Source organism: Apodemus sylvaticus, chromosome 10 (assembly GCF_947179515.1).
Source record: "Apodemus sylvaticus chromosome 10, mApoSyl1.1, whole genome shotgun sequence".
NCBI classification, from domain to species: domain Eukaryota; kingdom Metazoa; phylum Chordata; class Mammalia; order Rodentia; family Muridae; genus Apodemus; species Apodemus sylvaticus.
The window spans coordinates 54,459,646-54,484,180 of NC_067481.1; the positions used below are offsets into that span (position 1 = coordinate 54,459,646).

Genomic DNA, 24,535 nt, shown 5'->3' on the forward strand with positions numbered 1-24,535 from the left:
AAGGGGCTGATGGAGGGACTGGCAGGAGAGGATCTTGGAGACCTAGTTCTCCCCTAGGAGTCACAGGAAGAATTCTGAAAAGTAATTAACTATGACCTGGACTTTCTGGTGCTGAAATTGGGGCAATGCAAGGAAGAGGAGAAGAAGGGAGAAAGGGTATAGGGCTGGCCGCCCACAGAAAGTGGTGCACTGTCGGTGCCCCCCCAACTCCTCAGTCAGTACTAGGGATCTTGCTGCCAAGGCCCCTAAGTCTCAGTTTAAAATTAGCAAGAATGTACTCGTCCCTCCAGTCCTGTCAGCTCGAGCAGTCAGGAAGCCAGGCACCCACCCTCATCACCTTACCTGACTTTCTGAGATGCAAGCCTCATAATAATCCAGGATGTCTGTCACAGGAACAGAATTAAGTCACCCTCCCAAATCCCAAGCCCCTCTGGCCACCCCTGCTCCCCATGGCTTCTCTGTGTCAAAAGAAGCTCTAGCTAGGATGGGTGCTGCTGGGAGGCACAGTGGAATGACCACAGTGGGATAGCCTGGACTAGGTGCTCAGCAGGTTTCTAACCAACCTAGAACCTTTAACACTTGACCCCATGCCCCAGGCCAGTCCTGTCCGCTGTGGCCCCTCAGAACATTGGCTTTACTCACCCAGCAAGGCCTGGAAGAGGTCACTGTGCAGTACTGTGAGGAGGGGAGGTGCCCAACGTAACAGTGGGGGGGCCAGGAGCCAGAGGGCTGACCTGGGGGCTGGTAAAAAGCAAGTGACAAAGGATAGAGTCACTTACACACTTAGTCACCTAAGGTTTCCCAGCCTTTGTCCTCTCTTCCTGGACCCCATGGAAAGATTCAGGAAGAGAAGGGGCGCTTGGGCCCCCATCACAGATCCAGATCTCCCCTTCAAAGACCCAGTTTTTCACCTCTTGGTCTCTGGGACATCTCTCTTCTCTCGACTTAATCTCCCTAATCCGCCAAGCTTGAAGCTGAGCTGCCTTCACCCCACGCAGTTGTAGCAAGTAAGGCACACAAGCAGGTCATGGTTCCATTCTTCCCCAGGTCACCAGGTGACACTTTGCTCCACATAATGCGCCTCCCCCAAAAGCCAGGCATAACTTAGCTCCTTTTCTGAGAGTGGGAAAGAGGATTTTATCTAAGGTAGTCGCAGCAATTCAGAATTAAGCTCTGTTTCTTCCCAGGCCTGACCATATTGAGAAGGGGGCCGGGCGGGGACAGTCACAGGGCTCACTGGGTAAAGGAACTCGTTGCCAAGCCTGACATCAGGGACCCACATAAAGGTAGAGAGAACTACTGGAAGTTGTCCTCTGATAAGGGCTAATGTGAGTGCACACACACATAAACTTTTGAACGAGGCTCAAAAGATGGCTGGGGGGGGGGGCTAGAGAGACGACTCAGAGGTTAAGAGCACTGACTGCTCTTCGAGAGGTCCCGAGTTCAATTCCTAGCTCACAACCATCTATAATGGGATCTGAAGCACTCTTCTCATATGTCTGAAGACAGCTACAGTGTTCTCATATACATAAATGTTTTTTAAAAAAATATGAACAGAAATAAATTAAAAAGATGGCTCAGCAATTCAGAGCATGTGTTGCTCTTAGAAGACCTGCGTTCAGTTCCCACTGCCCACATATATGCATACATATAAGTGTATAGCTAACTGTAACTCCAGTTGCAAGTGATCCCATGTCTCTTCTTCTGACCTTGGTGATATATACATATCATATACATATATATTCATATACATAAAAATTTTAAAATAAGCCTTTAAAAACTGAAAAAAAGCCAGGCGGTGGTGGCGCACGCCTGTAATCACAGCACGATGGGAGGCAGAGGCAGGTGAATTTCTGAGTTCGAGGCCATCCTGGTCTACAGAGTGAGTTCCAGGACAGCCAGGGCTACACAGAGAAACCCTGTCTCGAAAAAAACCAAATCCAAAAAACAAAAAAACAAAAAACAAAAAAAAAACAAAAAACTGAAAAAAAGGGCTGGAGAGATGGCTCAGCAGAGCAGTTAAGAGCACTGACTGCTCTTCCAGAGGTCCTGAGTTCAATTCCCAGCAATCATATGGTGGCTCACAACCATCTGTAATGGGAGCTGATTCCCCCTTCTGGTATGTCTGAAGACAGCTACATTGTCCTTTTTACTTTTTATTTTGTCTTGTTTTATTTTTTTAGAGACAGGGTTTCTCTGTGTAGCCCTGGCTGTCCTGGAACTCACTCTGTAGAGCAGGCTGGCCTCAAACTCAGAAATCCACCTGCCTCTGCCTCCTAAGTGCTGGGATTACAGGCGTGCGCCACCACCGCCCAGCTACAGTGTACTAACAAACATAAAATTAAAAAACAAAAAAAAACTAAAAGAAAAATGAGCCAGGTGGTGGTGGTGCACACCTGTAATCCCAGCACTCTGGGAGGCAGAGCAGGCAGATTTCTTAGTTCGAGGACAGCCAGAGCTATACAGAGAAACCCTGTCTCGAAAAAAAAAAAAATCCAAAAAACAAAAAAAAAAACAAAAAACCAACCAAACAAACAAACAAAAAAAATGTATATTGCTCTTCCAGAGGACCTGAGCTCTGTTCTCAGCAACCACATCGGGAGACTTTACTACAGTTCCATGTCTTCTGGTTTCTATATCTATAAGCACTGCACCCATGTGCACGTGCTTATATACAGACACACAGAGATACACATAATTTTAAAAAATTTAAGAATTCATTTCTTGCCGGGCGGTGGTGGCGCACGCCTGTAATCCCAGCACTCTGGGAGGCAGAGGCAGGCGGATTTCTGAGTTCGAGGCCAGCCTGGTCTACAGAGTGAGTTCCAGGACAGCCAGGGCTATACAGAGAAACCCTGTCTCGAAAAAAACAAAATCCAAAAAAAACAAAAAACAAACAAACAAGAATTCATTTCTTGGGCTGGAGAGATGGCTCAGTAGGTAAGAGCACTGACTGCTCTTCCAAAGGTCATGAGTTCAAATCCCAGCATCCACATGGTGGCTCACAATTATCCGTAAAGAGATCTGACACCCTCTTCCGGTGTCTGAAGACAGTTACAGTGTACTTACATATAATAAATAAAAAAATCTAGCCGGGCGGTGGTGGCACATGCCTGTAATCCCAGCACTCTGGGAGGCAGAAGCAGGCGGATTTCTGAGTTCTAGGCCAGCCTGGTCTACAGAGTGAGTTCCAGGACAGCCAGGGCTATACAGAGAAACCCTGACTCGAAAAAACAAAAACAAAAACCAAAAAAAATTTCATTTCTTCAGACTCATGTATTTGGGATCTTTAGTTTAGCGGGGTCTATGCTGACTCAAATTCATGGTGATCTTGATTTACTATCTTCTAAAGTCCATGAGAGTCTAGACATGCTTCTATAAGTGTTTTAAGTTGGAAAAATCTCCTAGATCTCAGAATTTGCTTAGAGTACACCCCAGCTTGAGTCTGCCGTCACACGCCCCTCTTTAGCTGAAGGAGAGATTTTCGGAATAATCCAGGTCTCTGCATCTGACATTTATCTTACCTTTCTCTTTTTAACTTTAGCTAGGAAGTCCTCCCTCCAGTCTACCTCCAACCCTCCTGGCTGTAGCCATTTAACTCTTCCTCCTTTCTCTCATCTAATCTCTTCCCTTTTTTAGCGGATGAAACTTTAGACCAGCGGCTCTAAAGAGTTTGGGTAAGAAAAGGGATTGCTTGAAGATGGATCTCCCTAGGTCAAGTAGAATTTGGAGGGGGAGGCCGGCACACGCCAGAACTTCAGCTCCCACCATGCATCGAGGCCCTAAACCACGCCCCCACCACGCAGTGCATTGTGGAGCATGAGTCAGGGCCCAGGCACACAACCTTTGAGCAGACAAGTCGCAGGGAGAGGTCAGTGGTCAAGTCTTCAGCGGCGGCTTTGGAGATGCAGTTGGCTCGGATGACCCCGAGTGTGGGGCGGCAGCTCTTGCGGCTGGGGGCCCGAAGGTCCGTATATAGTAAGCGGGCAGTGGTGGGTCTGGGAACCAGGGCAGGACTGAACCTCGACTTCTTTACAGCTCGCGATCTACTGTACCTCAGGGACAACCCCGGCCTACCTCTGCCCAGCGACTTTATGCCAGTGAGACCACTCAGGTAAGTGACAGCGGATGAGGGAGAGGGACTTAGAAATGGGAGTTGCCAGCTCTCATTAGCCTGCGACCAGCAGGGGTCCCTCTCTTTGTCCCAGTCACCTGGTAACAGCTCTTGTCACTGAAAGTAGGGGAAAGGGCAAGCCAGGGTGCCCTAGTAAGAAAGTAAGGGAAAAGACACTGAACGAGCTTCCTAGAGCTAGCACTTCCCCATGCACTTCTTCCAAGACCCATCTCCAGCCTAACTGCTCTGCCTTCTCCTCCAGGCAGTTCTGGACAAGCCAGAAACCCTCTCCTCTGATGCTTCTGCCAGAGAAAAACCAGCCAGGGCTGTAAGTGACCGGAAATTGGATTGACAATTACTGATCATAAGTAAAATCACCCCAAGAACCCCCCTGAGAGTCTTTTCTTCCTTGCCCAGGAATCGAAGTCCTTTGCTGTGGGGATGTTCAAAGGCCAGCTTAACATTGAGCAGGTGTTCCCATACCCATCTGGTAAGTAAAGGCTTAGTCAGTGGCAGTGTAGGCAGGGTAGCCCTCCCCACCTGACTATCCTGTTCTCCTTTCCCATCATGCAGTGCTCACTGAAGAACAGACACAATTTCTCAAAGAGCTGGTGGGACCAGTGGCCAGGTTCTTTGAGGTAAGGAATGACCAGGGCACAGTCCCTTCTGGGCTAAGATGTTAAGGAGCTTAAAGGATATGCTGTCTCTGAATATGAGATCCTATTCTTTGTCCAGGAAGTGAATGACCCTGCCAAGAACGACTCCTTGGAGAAGGTGGAAGACAGCACTTTGCAGGGACTCAAGGAACTGGGAGCATTTGGTCTGCAAATACCCAGCGAGCTGGGTGGTTTGGGCCTCTCTAATACCCAGGTGAGAGGACCCCCCCTTGTTAACTAATACCCCACATTGCCCCAGCTTCAGCAGTCTCACCATTAGGACCAAGTAAGTGGCCAGATGGAGCGTCTGACTGCCCTGTCTCTCAGCTGTGCACACATCCTTAACTGAAACATGATCTGTCAGGACCATGAACCTAACCCTGGATCTCAAGTATTTTGGGGGGAGGGAGGACATTTTCAAGACAGGGTTTCTCTGTATAGCCCTGGCTATCCTGGAACTCATTCTGTAGATCAGGCTGGCCTCAAACTCAGAAATCTGCCTGTCTCTGCCTCCCAAGTGCTGGGATTAAAGGCATGTGCCACCACTTCCTGGCCAGAATTTGTTTATTTTTATTTTATTTATTATTATTTTTTAGTTCCCATCTCCTTAGGGACTGTGAGGCAACACAGTAGGCAACCTTCCCATCAAGAGCAAGGGCAGCTGGGCATGGTGGCACACACCTTTAATCCCAGAATGGAGGCAAAAGGAGGCAGATCTCTGAGTTCAAGGCCAGTCTGGTCTACAGAGGGACAGCCAGGGATATGCACAGAGTAAGTCTGTCTAGGAAAAAAACAAACAAACAAACAAACAAAAACAAACCTCAACAAGTTTCAGGCTAGCTGAAGACTATATATATATAATGAGACTCTGTCTCTCTAAGACCTTTGATGTCCCTGCTCCTGTCTTCTTAGGAAAAGATCCCAGGGCCTCTGGGTTCTGCTAAGGAAGCAGTATCCTGTGAGCCACATCGCCAGTCTCCCTGTACCCTTTAGGATCGCACTTTACTCCCCATGCTCAGGGCAGAAATGCTCCAGGCCAGGCCTGCTGCCCATTCTTGCTGGGGACGAGTTCAGTACAGCCAGCTACAACCCCAGATGCCTCCTTTCCCTCCAGTACGCTCGCCTGGCAGAGATTGTGGGCATGCATGACCTTGGCGTGAGCGTTACCCTGGGAGCGCATCAGAGTATCGGATTCAAAGGCATCTTGCTCTATGGCACGAAGGCCCAGAAAGAAAAATACCTCCCCATTGTGGCATCTGGTAAGGCAACCTTAAGACTCCCAGGGGTAAGGAGTGCAACACTGCGCATGGTGTTACAAGGAACCGCTTGGGAGGAGGAGGGAGGCCAACTTTGATGGTCAGGATTCCTAGTGAGCCAGTTCTCTCCCCAACAGGGAAGGCTTTGGCGGCTTTCTGCCTAACGGAGCCGTCGAGCGGGTCGGATGCAGCCTCCATCCGATGCTCAGCTGTGCCCAGCCCCTGTGGAAAGTATTATACTCTGAATGGAAGCAAGATTTGGATCAGGCAATCTTCCATTTCTCCTCTTCCCCTCAGCCCAATGTCCTGATCCTGCTGCTCTGAACCCTATACTAATCACCTCATTCTTCCACAGCAATGGGGGCCTGGCAGACATTTTCACTGTCTTTGCCAAGACACCAATTAAAGATGCAGCCACGGGGGCCGTGAAAGAGAAGATCACAGCTTTTGTGGTGGAAAGGAGCTTTGGAGGGGTTACCCAGTGAGTGAATGTGGGGCAAATCAGCAGAATCAAGGAAGGGGACAGCACTGGGCTCTCAAAAGCACAGTGATTACAGGCCACACTGGGGCTATCTTTGCACAAGAGCCACAGAGCAGTCATTACAGGCCACACTGGGGCTATCTCTGTACAAGAGCCACAGGAGGTGAGCAGTTTGTTTCCCTGAGGGACACAGGCCATAGCTAGATATCTGTAGCCCTTGGGGCATATGGGCAGTGCCCGTATCCTTTTTATAGTCTGGGGAGTTCTTCCCTGATCATGAGAACTGAAAAGGCCATTTTCCCCAACAGCAACCTGTTGACACCTCAACTTTCCTGCCCTGCCTTTTCAGTGGGCCCCCTGAAAAGAAGATGGGCATCAAAGCATCTAACACATCAGAGGTGTTCTTTGATGGAGTGAAGGTGCCATCAGAGAATGTGCTAGGAGAGGTGGGAGATGGTTTCAAGGTTGCTGTCAATATCCTCAACAATGGAAGATTTGGGATGGCTGCAACCCTAGCAGGCACCATGAAAGCCATCATTGCCAAGGCGGTGAGTCCCAGCTCAGTCCCTAGCTAAGCCTGAAGGAATCGCTCTTTGTACATGTCCCTGACTGACTACCTTGCAGGAACTCCTGCGTTAGAGCCCTGAAACACACATGCACCTAGGTCTCCAGCTTGTCCAGGTGGAGCCTACAGAGCCACGGTGGGTCACATGTGCCTTCTTTCAGGTTGATCATGCTACTAATCGTACCCAGTTTGGGGACAAAATCCACAACTATGGGATGATCCAGGAAAAGCTGGCTCGGATGGCTATTCTACAGTATGTGACTGAGGTAAGGGCCTCCTGTGCCTTCCCTGGAGCCCTATGGCTTTCTTCGCGGTTGGGTCAGACTACAACCCCCAGCAGCACCTGGGGCAGTGGGTCTCCAGCTTTACACCAATGCCCTAGGGGATGCGAGGAGGCATAGCCAGATCTTCTGGAGTGGTGCTACTCTGCTAAGTGCTTCCCAGATGTACTAAATACCAATTTTTTTAACCCACCTTTTTAAAAAGTCTGAGGCCTCAAAGCCCCTGACTTACCAAATCAGAGGGTCAAATATTGGACATGTTTGGCCTGACTAGAGGATTAAAGTAAATTCAAGGGCTGGGGGAATAGGCCTTGAAGGTTTGAGAGTTAGCCATTCTGTCTGATGTAGCCCTTTCCTGTTTTCTTTCCCATGTCCCAATCATGCCCCTTCAGTCCATGGCTTACATGCTGAGTGCCAACATGGACCAGGGATTCAAAGACTTCCAGATAGAAGCCGCCATCAGCAAAATCTTTGGCTCGGTGAGGACCCAGGTGTGATGCAGGGCAGAGTCCAGGTAAGAACCTCAGCTCCAAAACAAACTCATCTGGATCTCTGTCCTCAGGAGGCGGCCTGGACAGTGACAGATGAGTGCATCCAAATATTGGGGGGCATGGGCTTCATGAAGGTACGGAGCATTCCTCAGCAGGGGAGCGTCTGCTCAGAGTGCACAGGCACATCTCAACAGAGGTCTCTGTGTCCTCCTGTGTGCCAGGAACCAGGGGTAGAGCGTGTGCTCCGAGATATCCGAGTCTTCCGGATCTTTGAAGGGGCAAATGACATTCTTCGACTGTTTGTGGCTCTACAAGGCTGCATGGTAAGAGGAAGGAGAATTGGGGACAGCAACTGTGAAGGATACTGAGTACCCACTGTTGGACCCTCCTCCCCAACAGGACAAAGGAAAGGAACTCACTGGGCTTGGCAATGCCCTAAAGAATCCTCTTGGAAACGTTGGTCTCCTGATGGGAGAAGCAGGCAAACAGCTGAGGCGGTGAGCTCAGGGGCCAAGGCCGGGGGCGACAAGAGGGTCTGCCACAGCTGACCAGCCACTCTTCCATCTCCTCCCAGGCGGACAGGACTTGGCAGTGGTTTGAGTCTCTCAGGAATTGTCCACCCAGAGTTAAGTCGCAGCGGTGAACTGGTAAGTGAGCCTTGGAGCAGAGCCTGTGGTGGTGTGCTGCCTTCCTCTCCTGAGCTCTGTCTCTCTGTCTCTTCAGGCAGTGCAGGCTCTGGATCAATTTGCCACCGTAGTGGAGGCCAAGCTGATGAAGCACAAGAAAGGGATTGTCAGTGAGTGAGCTCTGCACCCCTTCACCTCCCTCTCCCTCCCTCAGTGAGCTCTGCACCCCTCACCTCCCTCTCCCTCCCTCAGACTGATAACCCCCACCCCCATCTACCTGACAGACGAACAGTTCTTGCTGCAGCGACTGGCAGATGGAGCCATCGATCTCTACGCCATGGTGGTGGTTCTCTCCAGGTAAGAAGACAGAGTGGGCAGCTTGGCAGGTTGGAGCCACAGGGCAGCTGGGCGGCACCATAACTCAGGATTATTTTAACCTGTTTCCTCAGAGCCTCAAGATCCCTGAGTGAGGGCTACCCGACAGCCCAGCATGAGAAAATGCTCTGTGACAGTTGGTGCATTGAGGTGAGCCTTGGAGTTACCCAGCACAGGTGGCCCTTCAAGATACAGGCCTCACCCTCTCCTTGTTTCTCCCCAGGCTGCAACACGGATCCGAGAAAGCATGGCCAGCCTGCAGGCCAACCCTCAGCAACAGGAGCTCTTCCGTAACTTCAAAAGCATCTCCAAGGCCATGGTAGAGAACGGTGGCGTGGTCAACAGTAACCCCCTTAGAGTCTGAAGACTCCTACTCAGGCCCCAGCATGGTCATGTGCCTTGCCGTCTCCTATGCCAACCGCATGCCCCTTTATGGGGGCACTGGAGCACTTACTGCCTTAACAATAAATTTTCTATCAAGTCACTCTCTGCTGATGAATTTCACTGGTCCCTCCTCTCCGCTGCCTGCCTCCCAAAGAAAGGAGCCAGAGGCTTGGGGGAGTTGGCCTCTATTTGCTTTATTTGGTGTTTTATACAAGTGACTAAAATAAATAGAGTAACAAAGGCAGCTACACAGTCCCCGACACCACCAGCCTCCTTGGCCTGCTGTCTGGGGTACCCAGCCCATTCCTTCTTCTTCCCAGGGTACCACTGACCACCACGCACCTTCGACGTGAGAGCTGACAACTGGAGGTGGTGGTCATATTCTGGGGTTCGAAGGGACCCAGGACATTTTATATGAGGGGATTCTCCATATAAAAGAGGAACTGTCTATTTAAAAAAAATACTCCCCAAATATAAGAAAGTCTATTTTAACGCCCCCAAAAAAGATTATAAAAAATAAAGCTAAAAATAACCAAAGGTCCCCATCTACCCCTGAGGAAGGGGAAGGACCAGGCACTGCTGGTGAGAGTCACAGTGGCAAAATCTTTTTGGTAGGCACCAGCCACCAGGCTGAGCCCAGGCACTATGGAGAGCACCAAGCTGGAACTTGCCAGCCCAAGGACACAGACCCCATATGGCCTCAAGATGAGTCCTACATAACATCTACAAAAAACTCACTGGGGTTGCCCATGGCCATGTGGAAGCTCTGACGGCTAGCTGTCAGTTCTGGGGGCACAGAGCCCAGGTCTCTGACTGGAGGGGCACCAGGGGGCTGCACTGCTGTCGAGACCGGGGGTGGGGGCGGAGGCATCATAACCACCATCATGGGGTTATAGGGGAGGGCCATGCCAGGAGGAGGGCCATAGGGATGGAGCCCTGGGAGAGCTCGGAGATTAGGAGTACCGCCCGTCGTCGAGCCCCGGGATGGAGCAGGGCCGCCATCACCAGTCCCACCGGGTTCCCCGCCCCGCCGCAGGCTGCCTCCCCGGCTGGAGAGCTCAGACTCACTGCCACTGCCGGACTTTGACTCGGGGGCCCGCTCCTCAGGCCTCCCGGGGCGCCCGGCCCCGTCACTTCTTGTGGACCCACTGCTCCGGCTCCCTGTTGGAGGAGAAGGGAATGAGGAAAATGAAGTTTGGCCAGAGTCCTCTGGACCCAGCCCCTGCTCTTGCCTCTCCTTCCTGAATGCCCTCTACGTGTGCCTCTTCCTCTGGCTGGGTTGGCATGTGGGCATGGGAACTTACCTTCGCTGTGCTGGCTGCTGGCACTGCCTCCGCCATAGGTGTAAGATGAAAGCTCGTGGTAGGGTGGAGGCTGTGAGCTGTAGGGGTGCGGGGCGGGGTACTGGTAGGAGAAGGTAGGCAGCAGGGGCCAGGGGGTAGCTCCAGGCAGAGGCGCCAGAGTATCCTGGTCTGAAGCCCCACTCGAACCATCATTGTCATTCAGAGACAGGTTAACTAGGTCTGCAACAAAATAGAAGAGAGGTCCCTGCTTTAGGAAGCCAGGATTCCTGAGAACAGGGAACCATTTCCCCACGAAACAAAAGCCAGAGACTACGAAGCCTCCGAACAGGAGACTGCTGCTCCTGCAGAGACACAACCGAGGCCATCACTACTAGCCCAAAACTGCCTCTGGGAGCCTCGTGAGGCATCCTTTCCCTTGGGAATGCAACTCTGGCACCTCGCTTACTCAGCAGCACAAGGGCACAGATAAGCCTGGGATCCATGCAGCCTGCGCTCCCATAGCCAGACCTGCTGACTTACAACTCTCACAGCCGCCACTGAGGTCCCCGAAGACATAATAGCACTGCTCAGAGAAAGTAATCTTGTTGACGGTGTGCCGGATGAGACCCGCCTTCAACAGCCCACTGGCGTACTTGCGGGCCTCCCTGCGCTCGGGAAACCCTTCCACATGGTGATACAGCCAGTCTACCACGTCTGAGCCTGGGAGCAAACACAGTAAGAAGAGGTCAGATTCTCCTCCCAACTCCTCCCCTCACCCATGTACTGTTCCCAGCTATGGCCCCTACCCCACCCTTCCCATGCTACCTTGCTCAAGGCCTGGGAATACCTAGAAAGGCGTTTGGGATGGTGATCTTGAGCCACATGCGGTCCCGGACTTCTAACCCAGACTCTGGGGCTGCCATGGCCTTAGTCACAGAGACCATGTCCATGTGGATAGAGAGGCCCCGCCCTTCACAGCCTGACAGAAGAGACAACAGAAAATGTAGGAAAGGTCCACTCAGACAGGGAGGTGGGGATGGGGAGAGACTCACCGTCAGGCAGAGAGGAGCCAGATGTGATGGTGCTCATAGATGAAGAGCCGGGGTAAGCAGGGAAGGCGCCGGTCAGCGCAGCCGAGTGGGACACCCAGGCGGCGGGATCAATGGGCTGGATGGGTTCATCTGGTACAAAAATAAAGTAAAACACTGACCAAAATGATCACTGCCTCAATCCTAGAAAACTAGCCCTGTGAGTTCCAGAATTCAAGATTCCTGCCCAACCCACCCCCGTATGCCTTGGCCCCCCCTGAACCTATTCCCTCCAACTTCTGGCTCTTCTAATCTTCTTTTGTGATTGTTTGGTTGAGGTAGGGTTTCACTCTGTAGCCCAGGCTGGCTTGGAACTCATTATATAGTCCCAGGCTGGCCTCAAACTTCTAGAGATCCTCCTGTCTTAGCCTCCCGAGTACCAGGATCACAAGCTGGAGCCACATCCCACACTCCCCACTTCTCTTAACCTCAGACCCGCGCCTGAGCATCACTCACTTCGAGGGAGGGTGAAGTAGGCCTGGGGAGAGGGGTCCCAACACTTGGCCACGGTCAGCACGATGGGGCTGTGGGGAAGAGAAGAGCAGCTCAGTAGAGGGGAGGGGCTTCAGGAAGCCCGAGGTCTGATGGGAGGACTGAGGGCACAGAGGTAGAAAAGAAAGAGGTGCACAACACTGGGTTAGAGAGTGAGTGTGAAGGCCTCCATAGTGTGTGTGACTCACAACGCAGCTAAGTTCAAAACACTGCTGCGAGAAACAATGGAGCACACGCTGGACAGCTCACTCACAGGAAGCCTCCTCACACAGGTAACGCCACCTTGTTCCAGGACTCAGGCATGGGTGGAAAAACCATTAAAGGTTTTCTTGACTAAAGAAGCAAGATGGTAATTACCATCCGTGAGGGGATGGGAGTGGGAAGGAGCCCACAGTGGGTGGCCTTTTCTCAGGTTCTCACCCACATCTGTTTCAGGCTTTAATTTGGAGTGACATGCCAGTCAAATTTGCAGTTTGGGGTTTTGTTTTATCCTGTTTTGTTTCGAAAAACTTATTTGGTTTTTTCGAGACAGGGTTTCTCTGTATAGCCCTGGCTGTCCTGGAACTCACTCTGTAGACCAGGCTGGACTCGAACTCAGAAATCCGCCTGCCTCTGCCTCTCAAGTGCTGGGATTACAGGCGTGCGCCACCACCGCCTGGCTAAGACTTATTTACTTTATGTATGTGAGTACACTGTCAGTCTCTTCAGAGACACCAGAAGAGGACACCAGATATCATTACAGATGGTTGTGAGCCACCATGTGGTTGCTGGGATTTGAACTCAGGACCTCTGGAAGAACCTCAATGCTCTTAACCACTGAGCCATCTCTCCAGCCCTTGTTTGTTTTTCCTTTTCTCACTACGTAGACCTGGATGGTCTGGAACTCACTATGTAGACCAGGCTGCCTCATGTTCACAGAGCCCAACTCTTGTCTTGAGTAACATGTTTAAGGGCATGTACCACCGTCTCTGGCCTCACTTCTTTTTAAAATTGCAAAACAAAGGTAAATGGACTTAAAAATAAAGAGGCCTAGGAGCGGCGGCGCCTGCCGCGCAGACTCACCCTGGCTTGTGCACAATGTCTCTCAGCACCCGCACGGCATCGTCGTTGCTCATATTCTCAAAGTTCATGTCATTTACCTGAAAGGAAGGGGCAGTGGGTCACAGGCCATGGGGAGGGCAGAGCCTGCGCCCAGGCCAGCAGCCGGGCTGTCAGCGCACCTGCAAAAGCATGTCTCCAGGCTCGATCCGCCCATCCGCAGCCACGGCTCCCCCTTTCATGATGGAGCCGATGTAGATGCCTCCGTCACCACGCTCGTTACTCTGGCCCACAATAGAGATGCCCAGGAAGTTGTACTTCTCTGCGGAGGGAGGCCATATGAGGGGACTGAGCCCCAGAAACCCCGAGGCCCTCTCCTCCCCTTCTCCCAGTCAGGACCGGCCATACCCATGTTGAGTGTGACTGTGATGATGTTGAGAGACATCGTGGAGTCGGTAACACTGCTAAAGGATGAGCTCTGCAGCAGGAAGACAGGAAAGATGTGACCTGCTCCCCAGCGACAAAGAGAAGCCACAAGCATGTCACGGGGCCAGCTGACTAGAGCCCATTTCTCACAAAAGAACCCTCACCCTCTCCATGCGTGGCGGCCGCTGCTTCCTTCGCCTTCGGTGGCGCTTGAGGAGGCGGGAAGCGCTGCTCTGCTCCGTGGAGCTGCTGAACCTGAGAGCCATTGAGAAGCAGAGCATTCGAGGTGGAAGTGGTCAGGGAGCCACACGACATAAGACTGGCTAGGAAGGAGGGAGGGGAGGGGGAAGGAGGGAGGGGGGAAAGGAGGGAGGAGGGGGAGAAGGAGGGAGCGAAGTGGGGGAGATGTGTGCCGCCATACCTACTCATGGTGTCATCCTCGTCTGAATCTCCTAGGCTGGTGCTCTCCAGCTCACTGGTCAGGAGGGTGGAAGAGCTCTCGTACCCAGCCAGGTGGCGCTCTAGCCTTGAGGGGCCACCAGGCCTGTGGCCACCAGCTGTGTGTAAACAAGAGTCTCAGGAACCAGGCCTCCCATTGTACAGGCTCAGCTTGCTGAGGCTTGCCTCCCTGCCCAGCTCACAGTCTGCCCCAGGGGGCCGGTCCCCTCACCGCCGTGCTCACTGCTGTCTCTCCTCCTAGGTCGGTCTCGCCTCAGTGATACAACAGATTCAGTTTCTGTCTCAGGCTCTAGGTTTTCATGGCTGCTGGACACATTAGGGCTACACAGGTGGAGAGAGTTTCCAACCAAAGTCAGTAGGACAGAGCACCGGACCCTCACTCTCCTTTCTCAAGGGGTGTAGACTCAATTTCCTCTTCGCTCCCCTCCCCTGGGCTCAAGAACATAAAGGACTCACTGGAAGGATGGAGGCCTTGAGTCCCCAATGCCGCTGGTCCTTTCTGGTGGCAAAGGGGGTAATGGTGGAGGTGGAGGAACCAGTTCTGTCCGAGACTCGTGGGCGGGGGGAGCAGGCTCAGGTTGGGGGTTATCTGATGACACTAGCTAGAAGAGCAAGTGGGAAAACATGGTTCCCTTGGGGAATGGTTTACAGAACTAAGGAAAAGGATCAGAAAGGAAGAGACCTGGACGAAGAGTCCAGAAAAACACAATCCAGTATGGGAGGCTACAGGAAGAGAAGGGTGAGGAATGCTCACTGCATCCACAAGTAGAGAAGAGGGAACCCAGGGCCACCAGCCACTGGGCAGGGTGGACTCAAACAGACCGAGGTTGGAAGCAGCTTGGTAACGAGTCCCCTTACCCAGGAGACAACCCTGCCATTGAAGCAAGGTAGGCGGGCATTGTCATCGGAGATCTCTTCCTTCACCACCCTGCGGAGAGAGCAGAGCAGTTAGTAAGGTGTCAAGTGTGACAGGGTGACCTTCAGTCCTAACACTTGGGAGGCTGAGGCAGGAGGCACTCACTGAGCCAGGGTTACACACACACACACACACACACACACACACACACACACACACACACACACGAGCTGGGTGATGATAGCACACGCCTTTAATCCCAGGACTCTGGAATCAGAGGCAGGTAATTTCTGAGTTTTTTCCCCTAATGTATACACATACGTGTCTGTGTGCATGGCTGTCACATGAGGGTATTTGCAGAGGACAGAAGAGGGTATTATCTCCTTTGGAGCTAGTCACAGGTAGTCGGGAACCACCAGTGGGTGCTAAGAACAGAACATACTGGCATCCTCCAAGCCAACTGTCTAGACCTCTGCCTTTCCTTCCTTCCTTGCTTCCTTCCTTCCTTCTTTCTTTCTTGCAGCGGTGGCAGTGTGTGTGTGTGTGTTTGTATGTATAATTTTGTATCCCTTGTTGGTGTTGGCCTGGATTCACTTATGTAGGCCAGGTTGGCCTCAAACTCAGAGATCTGCCTGTCTCTGCCTCTCTATCCTGGTTGTTAAGGACGTTATGTCACCACACCTGGCTCTGCCACACGGCCAGCATGCATCACCATGCCTGGATACTCTTCTTTTACAGTGAAATAATTTGCTTTCGTATAAAAATAAATAACATCTCCAGACTCATTTATTCCACCACTACCCGAACTCATCTTTAGAGGCATCGTGCTGCTCCAAAGACTTCTTCCCATTTGATCCAAACTTTAAAGTGCCTCTGGGCAGTTCCCAACAACTGCTCCAAATATCTAACTTAGCAGCCTGGCTGGCACCCTAACCATCTCTGTCCTATACATCTGTCCCGTAAAAGCCTCTGGTCCTCACGTAATCTGCTGCTCCTCTGCCTTTTAGTTCTCTCTAATTCACATCCAGAAACCACCCAAATGTAAGGCTTTTGCTGGGTAACAACACCCTTAAATGCAACAATCCTACTCCATGTGTGGCAGGCTCCACGAAGAGAGGAGGCCCGGCTTCCCATTCCCGGCTATCTCACCTCACTAGGCAATCTGCTCAGCCTGAAAAACCCCAAAGCCCAGGCTCCCACAGGTTCCTGCAGTGGACTAGACCTGTTCCTTCTCATACCCACAAGAAATCATCAGTACCTATTCTATTCAACATGTGTCCTGGGCGTGTGGCACAAGCCCTCACCTATGTAAGCATTAGCAAAAACACGCTGACGAAATATGAGCCATGAGCCATTCTTTCCCATACATAACACCCTTATCCTCAAATTAGAACTTCTTGGGTGTGGGGATGGGGGCTAGAGAACTGGCTCAGTGGTTAAGAGCACTTATTGTTCCTGCAGAAGACCCAGGTTTAGTTCTCAGAACCCACCTAGTGGCTCACAACTATCCATAGTTCCAACCTTCACAGGCACCGGACATGCACACAGCACACACATCTGTCTGTCTGATTAACTCCAGCCTAATGTACTCTGGGGGCTGGGGGCTATGCCTCATAAATGCATTTGCTGTCAAGACAGCAGAGCCCCATCACTACGATCTACTCAACATAATACAACTCTTCCCAACATAACCCCACCCGACATGGACGAGTCTCCTCCAAAACAAGCAATTCCGCATAGCAAAATCTAGTCTATGAACTAGTTAGCCTCCATACTAAATGAAAATTACCAGTCACCAAGAATGGACTGTGTGCTGTGCACCTAAATTAAGCATTTTACACTATGATTATCATCACGCCACAGAGGAAGAAATCAAAGCACAAAAGCTAGATAAATTGCCCAAAATTATAATGCAAAAAGAAGACCCTTGATGTAAATCCAAGACCAACTCCCTAGATAGTATCACTTTCTCCATGTAGAACAATCTTTAACAAGGGTTCAGTTTGTTCAGGCAGCTGAAGGGGGTGTGCTCCAACCACAGGGTCTTTCACAGGTAAGAAGTCTCTCCCGGCCCAGGGGGTAGGTCACCTTTCTCTCCCCAGTACCCTGCTATCCCAGCTTATAAACTCAGGACATCAGCGACTAATATAGTCTGCGCCTGGGGACACAGAAGGCTCAGTTCCAATAGCTACGACAACGAAAGACTACTTTACTTACAGCCCCAGTCCAGCCCAGGGTCACCCAGAACGTCACCAATCACCCCAGTACTCAATCTTTCTGGCATGGCCCTCGGCGTCTCCACACAAGCAGCTCTCCTGGTTCCAATACCCTAATCCGTTGTGCTGTAGTAATACCAACATCTATTTGTTCCCATTTGTCCCTGTCTTGTAATATAAGAAACCAAGATGTGGGCCAGGCATAATGATTGCCACACTTGTCTAGTTCAGCACTCTGGATGCAGATGTAGGGACAGGACTGCTAAAAGTTCAAGACAAGCCTGTCCCCCATCCTACATTGTGTTCTAGGGAGCTTCAGTAACAGAAGACTTTCTGGCTCAGCAGCAGACTGACTGGAATCAGCAGAGGACTGGAGCTCAAGTCCCAGCATACACATGGTTGCTGGCAAATGCTAACTCCAGTTCTAAGAGATTCCCATGTCATCTACTGGATTCGGTGGGCACTGCATGCTTGTGGTACACAACTATGTATGCATGCAGAACACCCAAACTCATAAAGTATCTTTTGTTTGTTTTGTTTAGAGACAAGGTGTCTCGGTGTAGACCAGGCTGGCCTTGAACTCAAGAAGTCTGCCAGCCTCTGTCGCCCAAGTGCTTGGATTAAAGATGTGCACCACCACTGCCCTCCACATAAAGTATCTTTAAAAAGAAAATAGGCAAAAATATTCTCTAACTCTCCTCAGCTCCCCCCCCCCAGGTGTGGGGAAGGTTCTAGCCCTAAGAGAAAATAAGAACCCAGAAGAACCCAGAATGGTACATGCTTTGCCAGAAAAAATCTACTTCAAAACAGCCTAATATATCCCAATAGAGCCCTCTCTGCATTATTTCAGATTGCACCGTCCCGAAATAATACTATGGAACCCGATTAATAAGCCAGAGGAGCCTAATTGTCTCACTATAATAGCCGTCTACATAAAGACACTGCATGCCCAACATATTGGCTCACACCTGTTAATTCCAGTTCTGGAGGCTGAGGCACGAACTCCTTGAGTTCGAAGCCAGCCTAGGATACAACGAATAAAGCCCCACCTCAAAACAAAAGAACAAATCAAAACAGGCAAACAAACAAATTACACACTTTCTCTATGTAACTCTTGTGCAGACGTCTGAGAGCATACCAGCTTACCTAAAGACAAGATGACTCGAATCTCTGCACAGCCTAGAATATCCCCAAGCATCACTTCTTTGCCTTTTGGCTAAAATCATGGGGAGAGAATAGCCAAACAAACCAGTGTTCCCCATTTTTCCAACCTAATTTTCTCGCCATCCAGCCCGTTCTTCTACGTGTCCAAAGATAACCTTGTCCGTCTTGGGATGGGCTTTCTACCTTAGTACAGTACAGTATGTTATGCTCCACTAGAGGCCAGAAACACTCCAAGGTAGACCGGTCTCCCTCAATATCTCCCAATCCACTCTAGCACACCCACCGTCCTTCCCAGTCTAGGCCTCACGCTTACCCAAAATCCTGATCCATAGACTTGAAAAAGTACTTAGCGCCCGCGGGCCGCTGCAAAACGCTCTTGAAATCGCCGAGCGTGATGCGCTCCGCCGGGACAGGGATCTTCACCAGGTAAGGAGTCTCTTCTTCATCCAGATGGTAAATCACCTTCGTCTCGCCTACACCACCGCCCCCCGCGCTGCTGCCCGCCATGGTCTCGCTCGCGCGCTCCCGGGCTCAGCCGCCCACCCAACAGGACTAAGCGCCCCCGCCGCGCCTGCGCACACCCGCAAACTGACGCGCTAGCGCCAACAGCGCAGGGCCGGCGCGGAAGACGTGCCCAAGGAGGATGGCGTGGACCAGCGGGCTGATCGGGAAGAGCCGTGCGGCGAGACTCAAAACCTAGACCCCACAGTCGAGGGCCACTACCACCACGGACGTCGCGAGCAGCACCGAGGTCCCCGCCCACCTCTCCCCACGCCACGTGACCCAAGCCCGCCCACTTTGCGCAGCGGACTGTCCTTCACGTGACTTCCTTATGTCACGTTACAAGCTCCACCTAGGCACTCACGTGACCACTGCCTTGAGCAACGGTCTTCAGCACTAAACGACTCCGCCCCCAAACGTGTACACGCCCCCCAAAGTACCTTAGGCTTCTACTGTTGGAATGCTGGCAACTGGCCCCCACTTCCTTTACCTTACCCATCTGAGGTTCAAGGAACCTCAACAGAGGTGCTGGGGATACAGGCTGATAGCGAGAATTGCATCTTGAGCCCTTAGGGGAGCTCCTATACTGTATTGGGATGAGAAAGCTAAGAGCGAGTCTTGAGATTTGACTTTCTGTGGAGGGAGGTGATGAGGGGCCTCAGTGTCCAAGCCAGATTTAGCCCCTCAATTTTCCATTTCCACCCCCCAAATTGTGGGCTTCAGCCCTAACTCCACCCAAGACTTCCGCCGGTTTCCCAAAGATCCCCTCCCCAAATAGGACAAGAAGGGTTGTAAAACACAAGAGCCCACTCTGCTTTATTTACAACACATAGGCTGGCTGGACACACAGCCAGCCAATATTATTAAAAACAAGGCGAGTGATGATTGACACCTTTTTTGCTTTCCTTCCTCACTCCACCAGGCTTTGGTTCTCCACCTTTGAGCAACCTCGCTCAAATGGGGGAGCCCAAAATTAAAAAATACATCCGGTGTAGAAGAAAGTAAACGGGAAAGAGAAGAAACATGAGGGGAGTGCTGTGTTTACACTACAGTTTTATAGACAACTATCCCATTACCTCCCAGTTTGAGCCCCGGCCCTGAAAGTGAAAAGGGTGCAGGGCTCACAGGACAGAGATTTTGTCTACGGATGCAGCCTCCCCTGGCACAACTGTAATGGGTCAATTTCAAGTCCATGGAGCAGGAAGGACAGAGTAGAAGACACTCATTTCCAAACATGTCTCCCTTGGGAATTCTGGCCCTCAGGTGGGGACAGCCTCCTCAACCCAAGGGAAGGCTGGAGATTCTGAGGCTCAGTTCCCAAGTAACGTGAGAAGTTCCAGCCTCAGTGATGTCAGGGTTCTCCAGATTTGGGAAGACCCCCTAACCGCCGGGCCTCTGGCCGAAGTTCCTTGCATTTCTGGCAATAAAAGAAGTCGGGAACATTGGTCTTCTTAATCTTAGCACAGGAGAGGTGGATCCATGTCCCACAGAGGCTGCACTCAATCATGGGCCGCCCAGCAAAGGGCTTCCTGCAGTAACACGTGATCAGATCCCACGAGTCATCACCTGGAAGGAACAAAGTTTGTTTAGTGTTCTGCTTCAAGGCTTAACTCCTAAAAGCCCCCAAACCCATCACCCCGGCTCCCCACCCTGGGCAAAACGACTTCTCACCTGATTCTACCATGATGTCCTCATCCATGACCCGCATCTCTCCTTCACTGGAGCTGGCATCTCCATCTTGGCTTGTTTCTGTGCTGCCCACATCCTTGCCTTCACTGTCAGTAGGGGGAGCACCTTCAGGGTGCACAGTAACAGGGGGCCTGGGGGCTTCAGGGGGAGTTGGGAGCACAGGGGCTTGGACTCCACCACCCACCACTGCCATCTCTTCCTCATCATCTTCCTCTTCTTCCTCTTCCTCCTCCTCTTCAGAGTCTGTATCACTGGGAGGAGCCCTAGGAGGGCCAGGAGGTGGGAGTCTATCCCCACGATCTGCCTTTTTCAACTTCCGCTTCTTGCTCTTCTTGATTCGAGACCGTTTTTCCCCATCCCCAGGAGCCGGTCGAGGTCTCCGAAGCACCCCAAAGCCAGCCCCACCTCCTGGTCCCAACTTTCTATTCTTTCGGTCCTTCTTTCGAGGCTGGGAGAGGTCGCCCTGGGACAGCGGCACTGGGGTAAGAGCAGCAGGGGTGCGGGAGGTATGCGTCAGCGGTGCGGGAGACAGTGGAGATGCCACTCTGGGCCCGTCCAGATCAAACAGAGAGTCTTTGAGCTTCATCTTCTCAAGCAGGGCAGCACTGTCAGGGGCCTGCAGACGAGAAAAAGTGGCCCTTGGGGGTCCTGGCTGGGTAGGACCTGCTTGAGCTGCCCTTCTCTTTGATGACTTTGCTTTCTTAACAAAAGTCTGGATAGTTCGAAGGTCCGACGGGGCTGAGTCCCAGCCATCACTGTCTGCTGCACTCTCACCTCGCAATGGAGAGCTAGAGCCAGAAGCTGGCCAATCGCTTTCCTTAAAAGGAGGAAGAGACTAGGGTCAGCCGGAGTCTAGTGACAGCTCAGCCCTGCCACATGGCCAGCATAAAAACCAGGAACTAAACGTATCCCTAGCCCAAATCTGACATGCACTCTCACCTACCTTCCCCAGTCCTCACAGGCCTTTAGAACAGAGGCCACAGCTGTCTTCCATAACTGTCTCAGTATCTCATTTGACAGGACACATCTCCCTACAGCTTACCTGGAAACACTTTCTGTTAACAGCCACTCAAAACCATTACAAAATCTTGACCAACACTCCAGATTGTTGTTACCACTGTTCAAAGCAGCTACTGCAGTTATTCCATCCCTCCAAGCCAGCTTTCCCACCCCAGCCCTAAGGGCTTCCAGTTTTCCTAGTCTTACATATTACAGCAGGATCTTCCTATGAAGTAATCCACTCTGACTCAAGTCTGCTACTCTAATGTTCCTTACCTCTTTGCTAGGGGGGATGTAACCAGCATAGGCCAAGACAAAACTGCAGAATTTGTTAAAATCCTCAATTGTTCTCCGCCGTTTCTCCGGTGGCTAAAAGGAAAGACAAACAGGATCGCATGGAAACCAGGCCCGACTGTTTGAGGAACCCTCCCAGCAACACAGCCCCTGAGTCGCCAGTCAGTGTACTGGTATGGGACAGCTCACCTGAGTCTCTGGCTTAAGAGTCGGAGGCGGATCTGTGAAATCAATAAAAGCTGAGTCAAGGCACTAGAAAAGAGTCCGTGTAAAACCCTACCTCTAAACCTTGCAGTTCCCGACCTAATCCCATCCACGGTCCGGTCGCCCGGCCAAGCCAGCCAGCCCCCAGCTGTGGCGGACCCGCCCCTGCTCCCTCTTCCGCCCCAAGGGGCGGAGCCTGGGCGCGGCGCCCTCGCCGGCCTCGCTATAGCGCTCCCCTTCCCCCAACCAGAGGCCCGGCGCCCCGCCCCCTCCCAGCCTCTCCAGTCAACTCGGCTCTCTTGGCGCCCCACCCCGCCATACCGCTCCCGGGGCGAGACCAGGCCACCGCCCGCCCCCGTCCTTCACACGCGCCCGGAGCCCAGAGTTCCTAGCCGGCCGCGCTCCACTGCCCTGGGCCCTCCAGGACCGCACACGCCGCCTGCCCGCCCCCAGGGTCCAGGATGACCACGCTGAACTGCTCCCCGCCCTCCGGCCCCTTCCACTCGAACACGAGGCCGGGCGCGCCCCTCACCCCCACCCAAAACACACACGGGCACGGGCTCGCGCTCCCAACACTACTTCGCGTCCGGGACGGGCAAAGAGCTGCAGCCCGGACACAGCCCCTCCGGCCCCCCCACCCCACCCCGCGGACGCGCTCCCCACAATTTCGCTGTCCCTCCGCCCCCATCCGGGGCCTTAGCCCCTCCCTCCCCGTCTCGAGCTCCTCGGGCTCCCCGCCGGGCCCCCGGGCCCAGTTCCGAGCTTCTCCGGCCGCCCCCCTCCCGCCCCCGTACTCAGCGAGTCCCTCAGGCTACGGACCCCTAAACTCGAGCCCCTGGTCACCATCCGGCCACTCCACAGAAGGCCCCCTGACGCCGCCGCTGCCCCCCGAGACACTCCACAACTCGGAAGCTCTTGCCCTGGCCGACCAACCCCCCACCCGCGCAAGTTGCCGGTCTTAACCCCCCCACCTCGCCCCGCCGCCCCTACAAGTACCGGGCTGGCCTCGCTTCCTAGTTCTCTGGCCCCACAACTACCCCTCAGTATCGGGCTCGCTACGGAGACAATACCCAGACCCTCTCTTCACTCCACAACTACCTGCCCACCCCTCTAACAATCACCAAGCTATCTCTGGCGGCAACTACTAGGAGCTCAAGCGCCACCGTCACAAACTCCCCCACCTTGGCCAACTACCGGGCCCCTCGCTCAAGCCTCTTCGTGCTCCCTCAACTACTCTCCGGCAACCAGATTCCCTCAGCCTCTGTCTCAGAGCGCCAACCAGTCCGAGGCCTTTTCAGCCCTTAGTCCGCGAAGCTGGTCTCCAGCGCCTATCCCCTGACACCCTACCACCATAGCCACACCGTGTCTGGTGTCTAACTATCCCGATCCAGTCTCCCACTCCTCTTTCTCCAAGGTATCTCAACTCATCGCCCTTCCACCTCAAGAACCAGGGCCCCGACTCCTTTTCCCGCACTCCTCTGCTGGGTGCTGGGGCTCGACCTCCAACTTTGCCCATTGAATCCTCACCCGCTCCCTGTCCTCTGTGCCTATGGACCGCTTACCTTCGGGACTGGGCTCCGCCATGGCTTCCAGCATCGCCCCCTCCCCTCCACCCGGTCCGGCGACCCCCTCCTCTAAGCCGGGATTCCCGGTGCTGCCTTGGGTGCTCCGTGTTTCTACTGCCTCGCTCCACCGAAGTGTCCGCCTTGGCGCGGTTGAGACTCCAGTTCGCTACCGCCACCTCCCTCTACCACTGCCTCCCGCACTCCCGGACCGGGCCCCCTCCCCCCGCACCGCCGGCCGCCTGCTCCCTCCTCCTCCTCCTCCTCCTCTCTCCTCCCTCCCTTCTCCCCCTCCCCGCCGGCTCTTTCGCGCAGTGCACCAAGGGATTTGTAGTCTGTGCAGGGGCAGCGGAAAGGGACATGCAAGATCCACTGGAACTTCAATTCCCAGTAAGCCACGGATTGGCGCAGGCGCAGTAAACAACTTCGCCCCCACCACCAGGGGAGTGGCGCGGAGATACGCAGCTGGGAGGCGGGAGACCAGCGGAAGAGTGCGCACTGACTCCCGGGAAGTGTAGGCTGGGCGGGACCAAGAAAGTAGACGAAGAAGGGATTAAAACTCTCGGCCACCATACTGCCTCACTTTGTACCTTCTTTTTAACCCCCTCAGGGAACCGCCCCACTTCCGGCCAAAAGGAGAAATGGATGCTGGGAGATGAAGTTCACCTAGTGATAATGGCACCTTCTAATATTTGCCCTCTCTCAAATTCTACTTTACAGAATCCCATACATTGGCACAACCTCTGCCAGTGACAGCAGTTAAAGACAGTCCTTTTACCACCTCCCATACATGAACATATCTTCTTTAATGCAAAGTAACATTTGGATATTCTTTCCTAAAAAACGGTACTTTCAAACTTTATCCATACCACCCCACACTATCAACCACCTCTTTGTTGACATCACGACCCAATACATACATAAAATGGAAGTTTCATGAAATAATGTTCACATTATTCCACTCATCAAAAACCTGGAAAATACCAACATCAACAACGCGCTTCTCTTTCTATGATCTAGCACCCAATCCTTCTC

At 52.6% G+C, this 24,535-nt stretch overlaps 3 protein-coding genes across 7 annotated transcripts; 1 reads left to right on the forward strand and 2 right to left on the reverse strand.

The window, feature by feature from the left end:
• The first annotated feature begins 3,804 nt into the window (after nt 1–3,804).
• On the forward strand, nt 3,805–9,329 carry Acadvl (acyl-CoA dehydrogenase very long chain). Its single transcript, XM_052194029.1, has 20 exons — nt 3,805–3,967; nt 4,039–4,114; nt 4,377–4,442; nt 4,532–4,604; nt 4,688–4,752; nt 4,850–4,984; nt 5,885–6,029; nt 6,164–6,293; nt 6,382–6,507; nt 6,857–7,055; nt 7,234–7,338; nt 7,746–7,832; nt 7,916–7,978; nt 8,066–8,167; nt 8,244–8,341; nt 8,419–8,491; nt 8,568–8,640; nt 8,755–8,827; nt 8,920–8,995; nt 9,069–9,329. Exons 1-20 carry the CDS (start codon nt 3,906–3,908, stop codon nt 9,207–9,209), a joined length of 1,968 nt encoding a protein of 655 aa, XP_052049989.1. The 5' UTR covers nt 3,805–3,905; the 3' UTR covers nt 9,210–9,329.
• A 74-nt stretch (nt 9,330–9,403) lies between these two features.
• Dvl2 (dishevelled segment polarity protein 2) lies at nt 9,404–19,019 on the reverse strand. 2 transcript variants are annotated; one of them, XM_052194028.1, is made up of 15 exons: nt 18,565–19,019; nt 14,874–14,943; nt 14,472–14,617; nt 14,239–14,336; nt 13,978–14,113; nt 13,721–13,811; nt 13,539–13,608; nt 13,313–13,452; nt 13,155–13,231; nt 12,057–12,124; nt 11,565–11,693; nt 11,360–11,491; nt 11,053–11,232; nt 10,534–10,752; nt 9,404–10,390 (listed from the first exon to the last, which is right to left on the reverse strand). In XM_052194028.1, the coding sequence occupies exons 1-15, from the start codon at nt 18,756–18,758 to the stop codon at nt 9,942–9,944; spliced, it is 2,199 nt and encodes a 732-aa protein (XP_052049988.1). In that variant the 5' UTR covers nt 18,759–19,019; the 3' UTR covers nt 9,404–9,941. The 2 variants fall into 2 exon arrangements, with proteins under 2 accessions (XP_052049988.1, XP_052049986.1); XM_052194026.1 differs by having other exon boundaries at nt 14,227–14,336.
• Nucleotides 19,020–19,541: 522 nt separating this feature from the next.
• Nucleotides 19,542–24,088, reverse strand: Phf23 (PHD finger protein 23). 4 transcript variants are annotated; one of them, XM_052197547.1, is made up of 5 exons: nt 23,821–24,088; nt 21,924–21,955; nt 21,717–21,809; nt 20,424–21,258; nt 19,542–20,318 (listed from the first exon to the last, which is right to left on the reverse strand). In XM_052197547.1, exons 1-5 carry the CDS (start codon nt 24,071–24,073, stop codon nt 20,104–20,106), a joined length of 1,428 nt encoding a protein of 475 aa, XP_052053507.1. In that variant the 5' UTR covers nt 24,074–24,088; the 3' UTR covers nt 19,542–20,103. The 4 variants fall into 4 exon arrangements, with proteins under 4 accessions (XP_052053507.1, XP_052053510.1, XP_052053508.1 ...); XM_052197550.1 differs by lacking the exon at nt 23,821–24,088 and adding an exon at nt 23,501–23,735 and having other exon boundaries at nt 20,424–21,057; XM_052197548.1 differs by lacking the exon at nt 23,821–24,088 and adding an exon at nt 23,501–23,735.
• Nucleotides 24,089–24,535: the final 447 nt, after the last annotated feature.

Excerpts from the sequence above, each read along its gene's own strand:
- Acadvl (XM_052194029.1), top strand. The coding sequence starts at position 3,906 with ATGCAGTTGGCTCGGATGACCCCGAGTGTGGGGCGGCAGCTCTTGCGG. Across the intron at positions 6,030-6,163 it reads CCTCCCCATTGTGGCATCTG|GGAAGGCTTTGGCGGCTTTC; the intron begins GTAAGGCAACCT and ends TCTCCCCAACAG. Across the intron at positions 7,056-7,233 it reads AAGCCATCATTGCCAAGGCG|GTTGATCATGCTACTAATCG; the intron begins GTGAGTCCCAGC and ends GCCTTCTTTCAG.
- Phf23 (XM_052197547.1), bottom strand. The coding sequence starts at position 24,073 with ATGGTGGCCGAGAGTTTTAATCCCTTCTTCGTCTACTTTCTTGGTCCC. Across the intron at positions 21,810-21,923 it reads CTCTTAAGCCAGAGACTCAG|CCACCGGAGAAACGGCGGAG; the intron begins GTGAGCTGTCCC and ends CTTTCCTTTTAG. Across the intron at positions 21,259-21,716 it reads ACATCCCCCCTAGCAAAGAG|GAAAGCGATTGGCCAGCTTC; the intron begins GTAAGGAACATT and ends CCTCCTTTTAAG.
- Dvl2 (XM_052194026.1), bottom strand. The coding sequence starts at position 18,758 with ATGGCGGGCAGCAGCGCGGGGGGCGGTGGTGTAGGCGAGACGAAGGTG. Across the intron at positions 14,944-18,564 it reads TCTATGGATCAGGATTTTGG|GGTGGTGAAGGAAGAGATCT; the intron begins GTAAGCGTGAGG and ends CTCTCTCCGCAG. Across the intron at positions 13,453-13,538 it reads CACAGTCACACTCAACATGG|AGAAGTACAACTTCCTGGGC; the intron begins GTATGGCCGGTC and ends CTCCCTCCGCAG.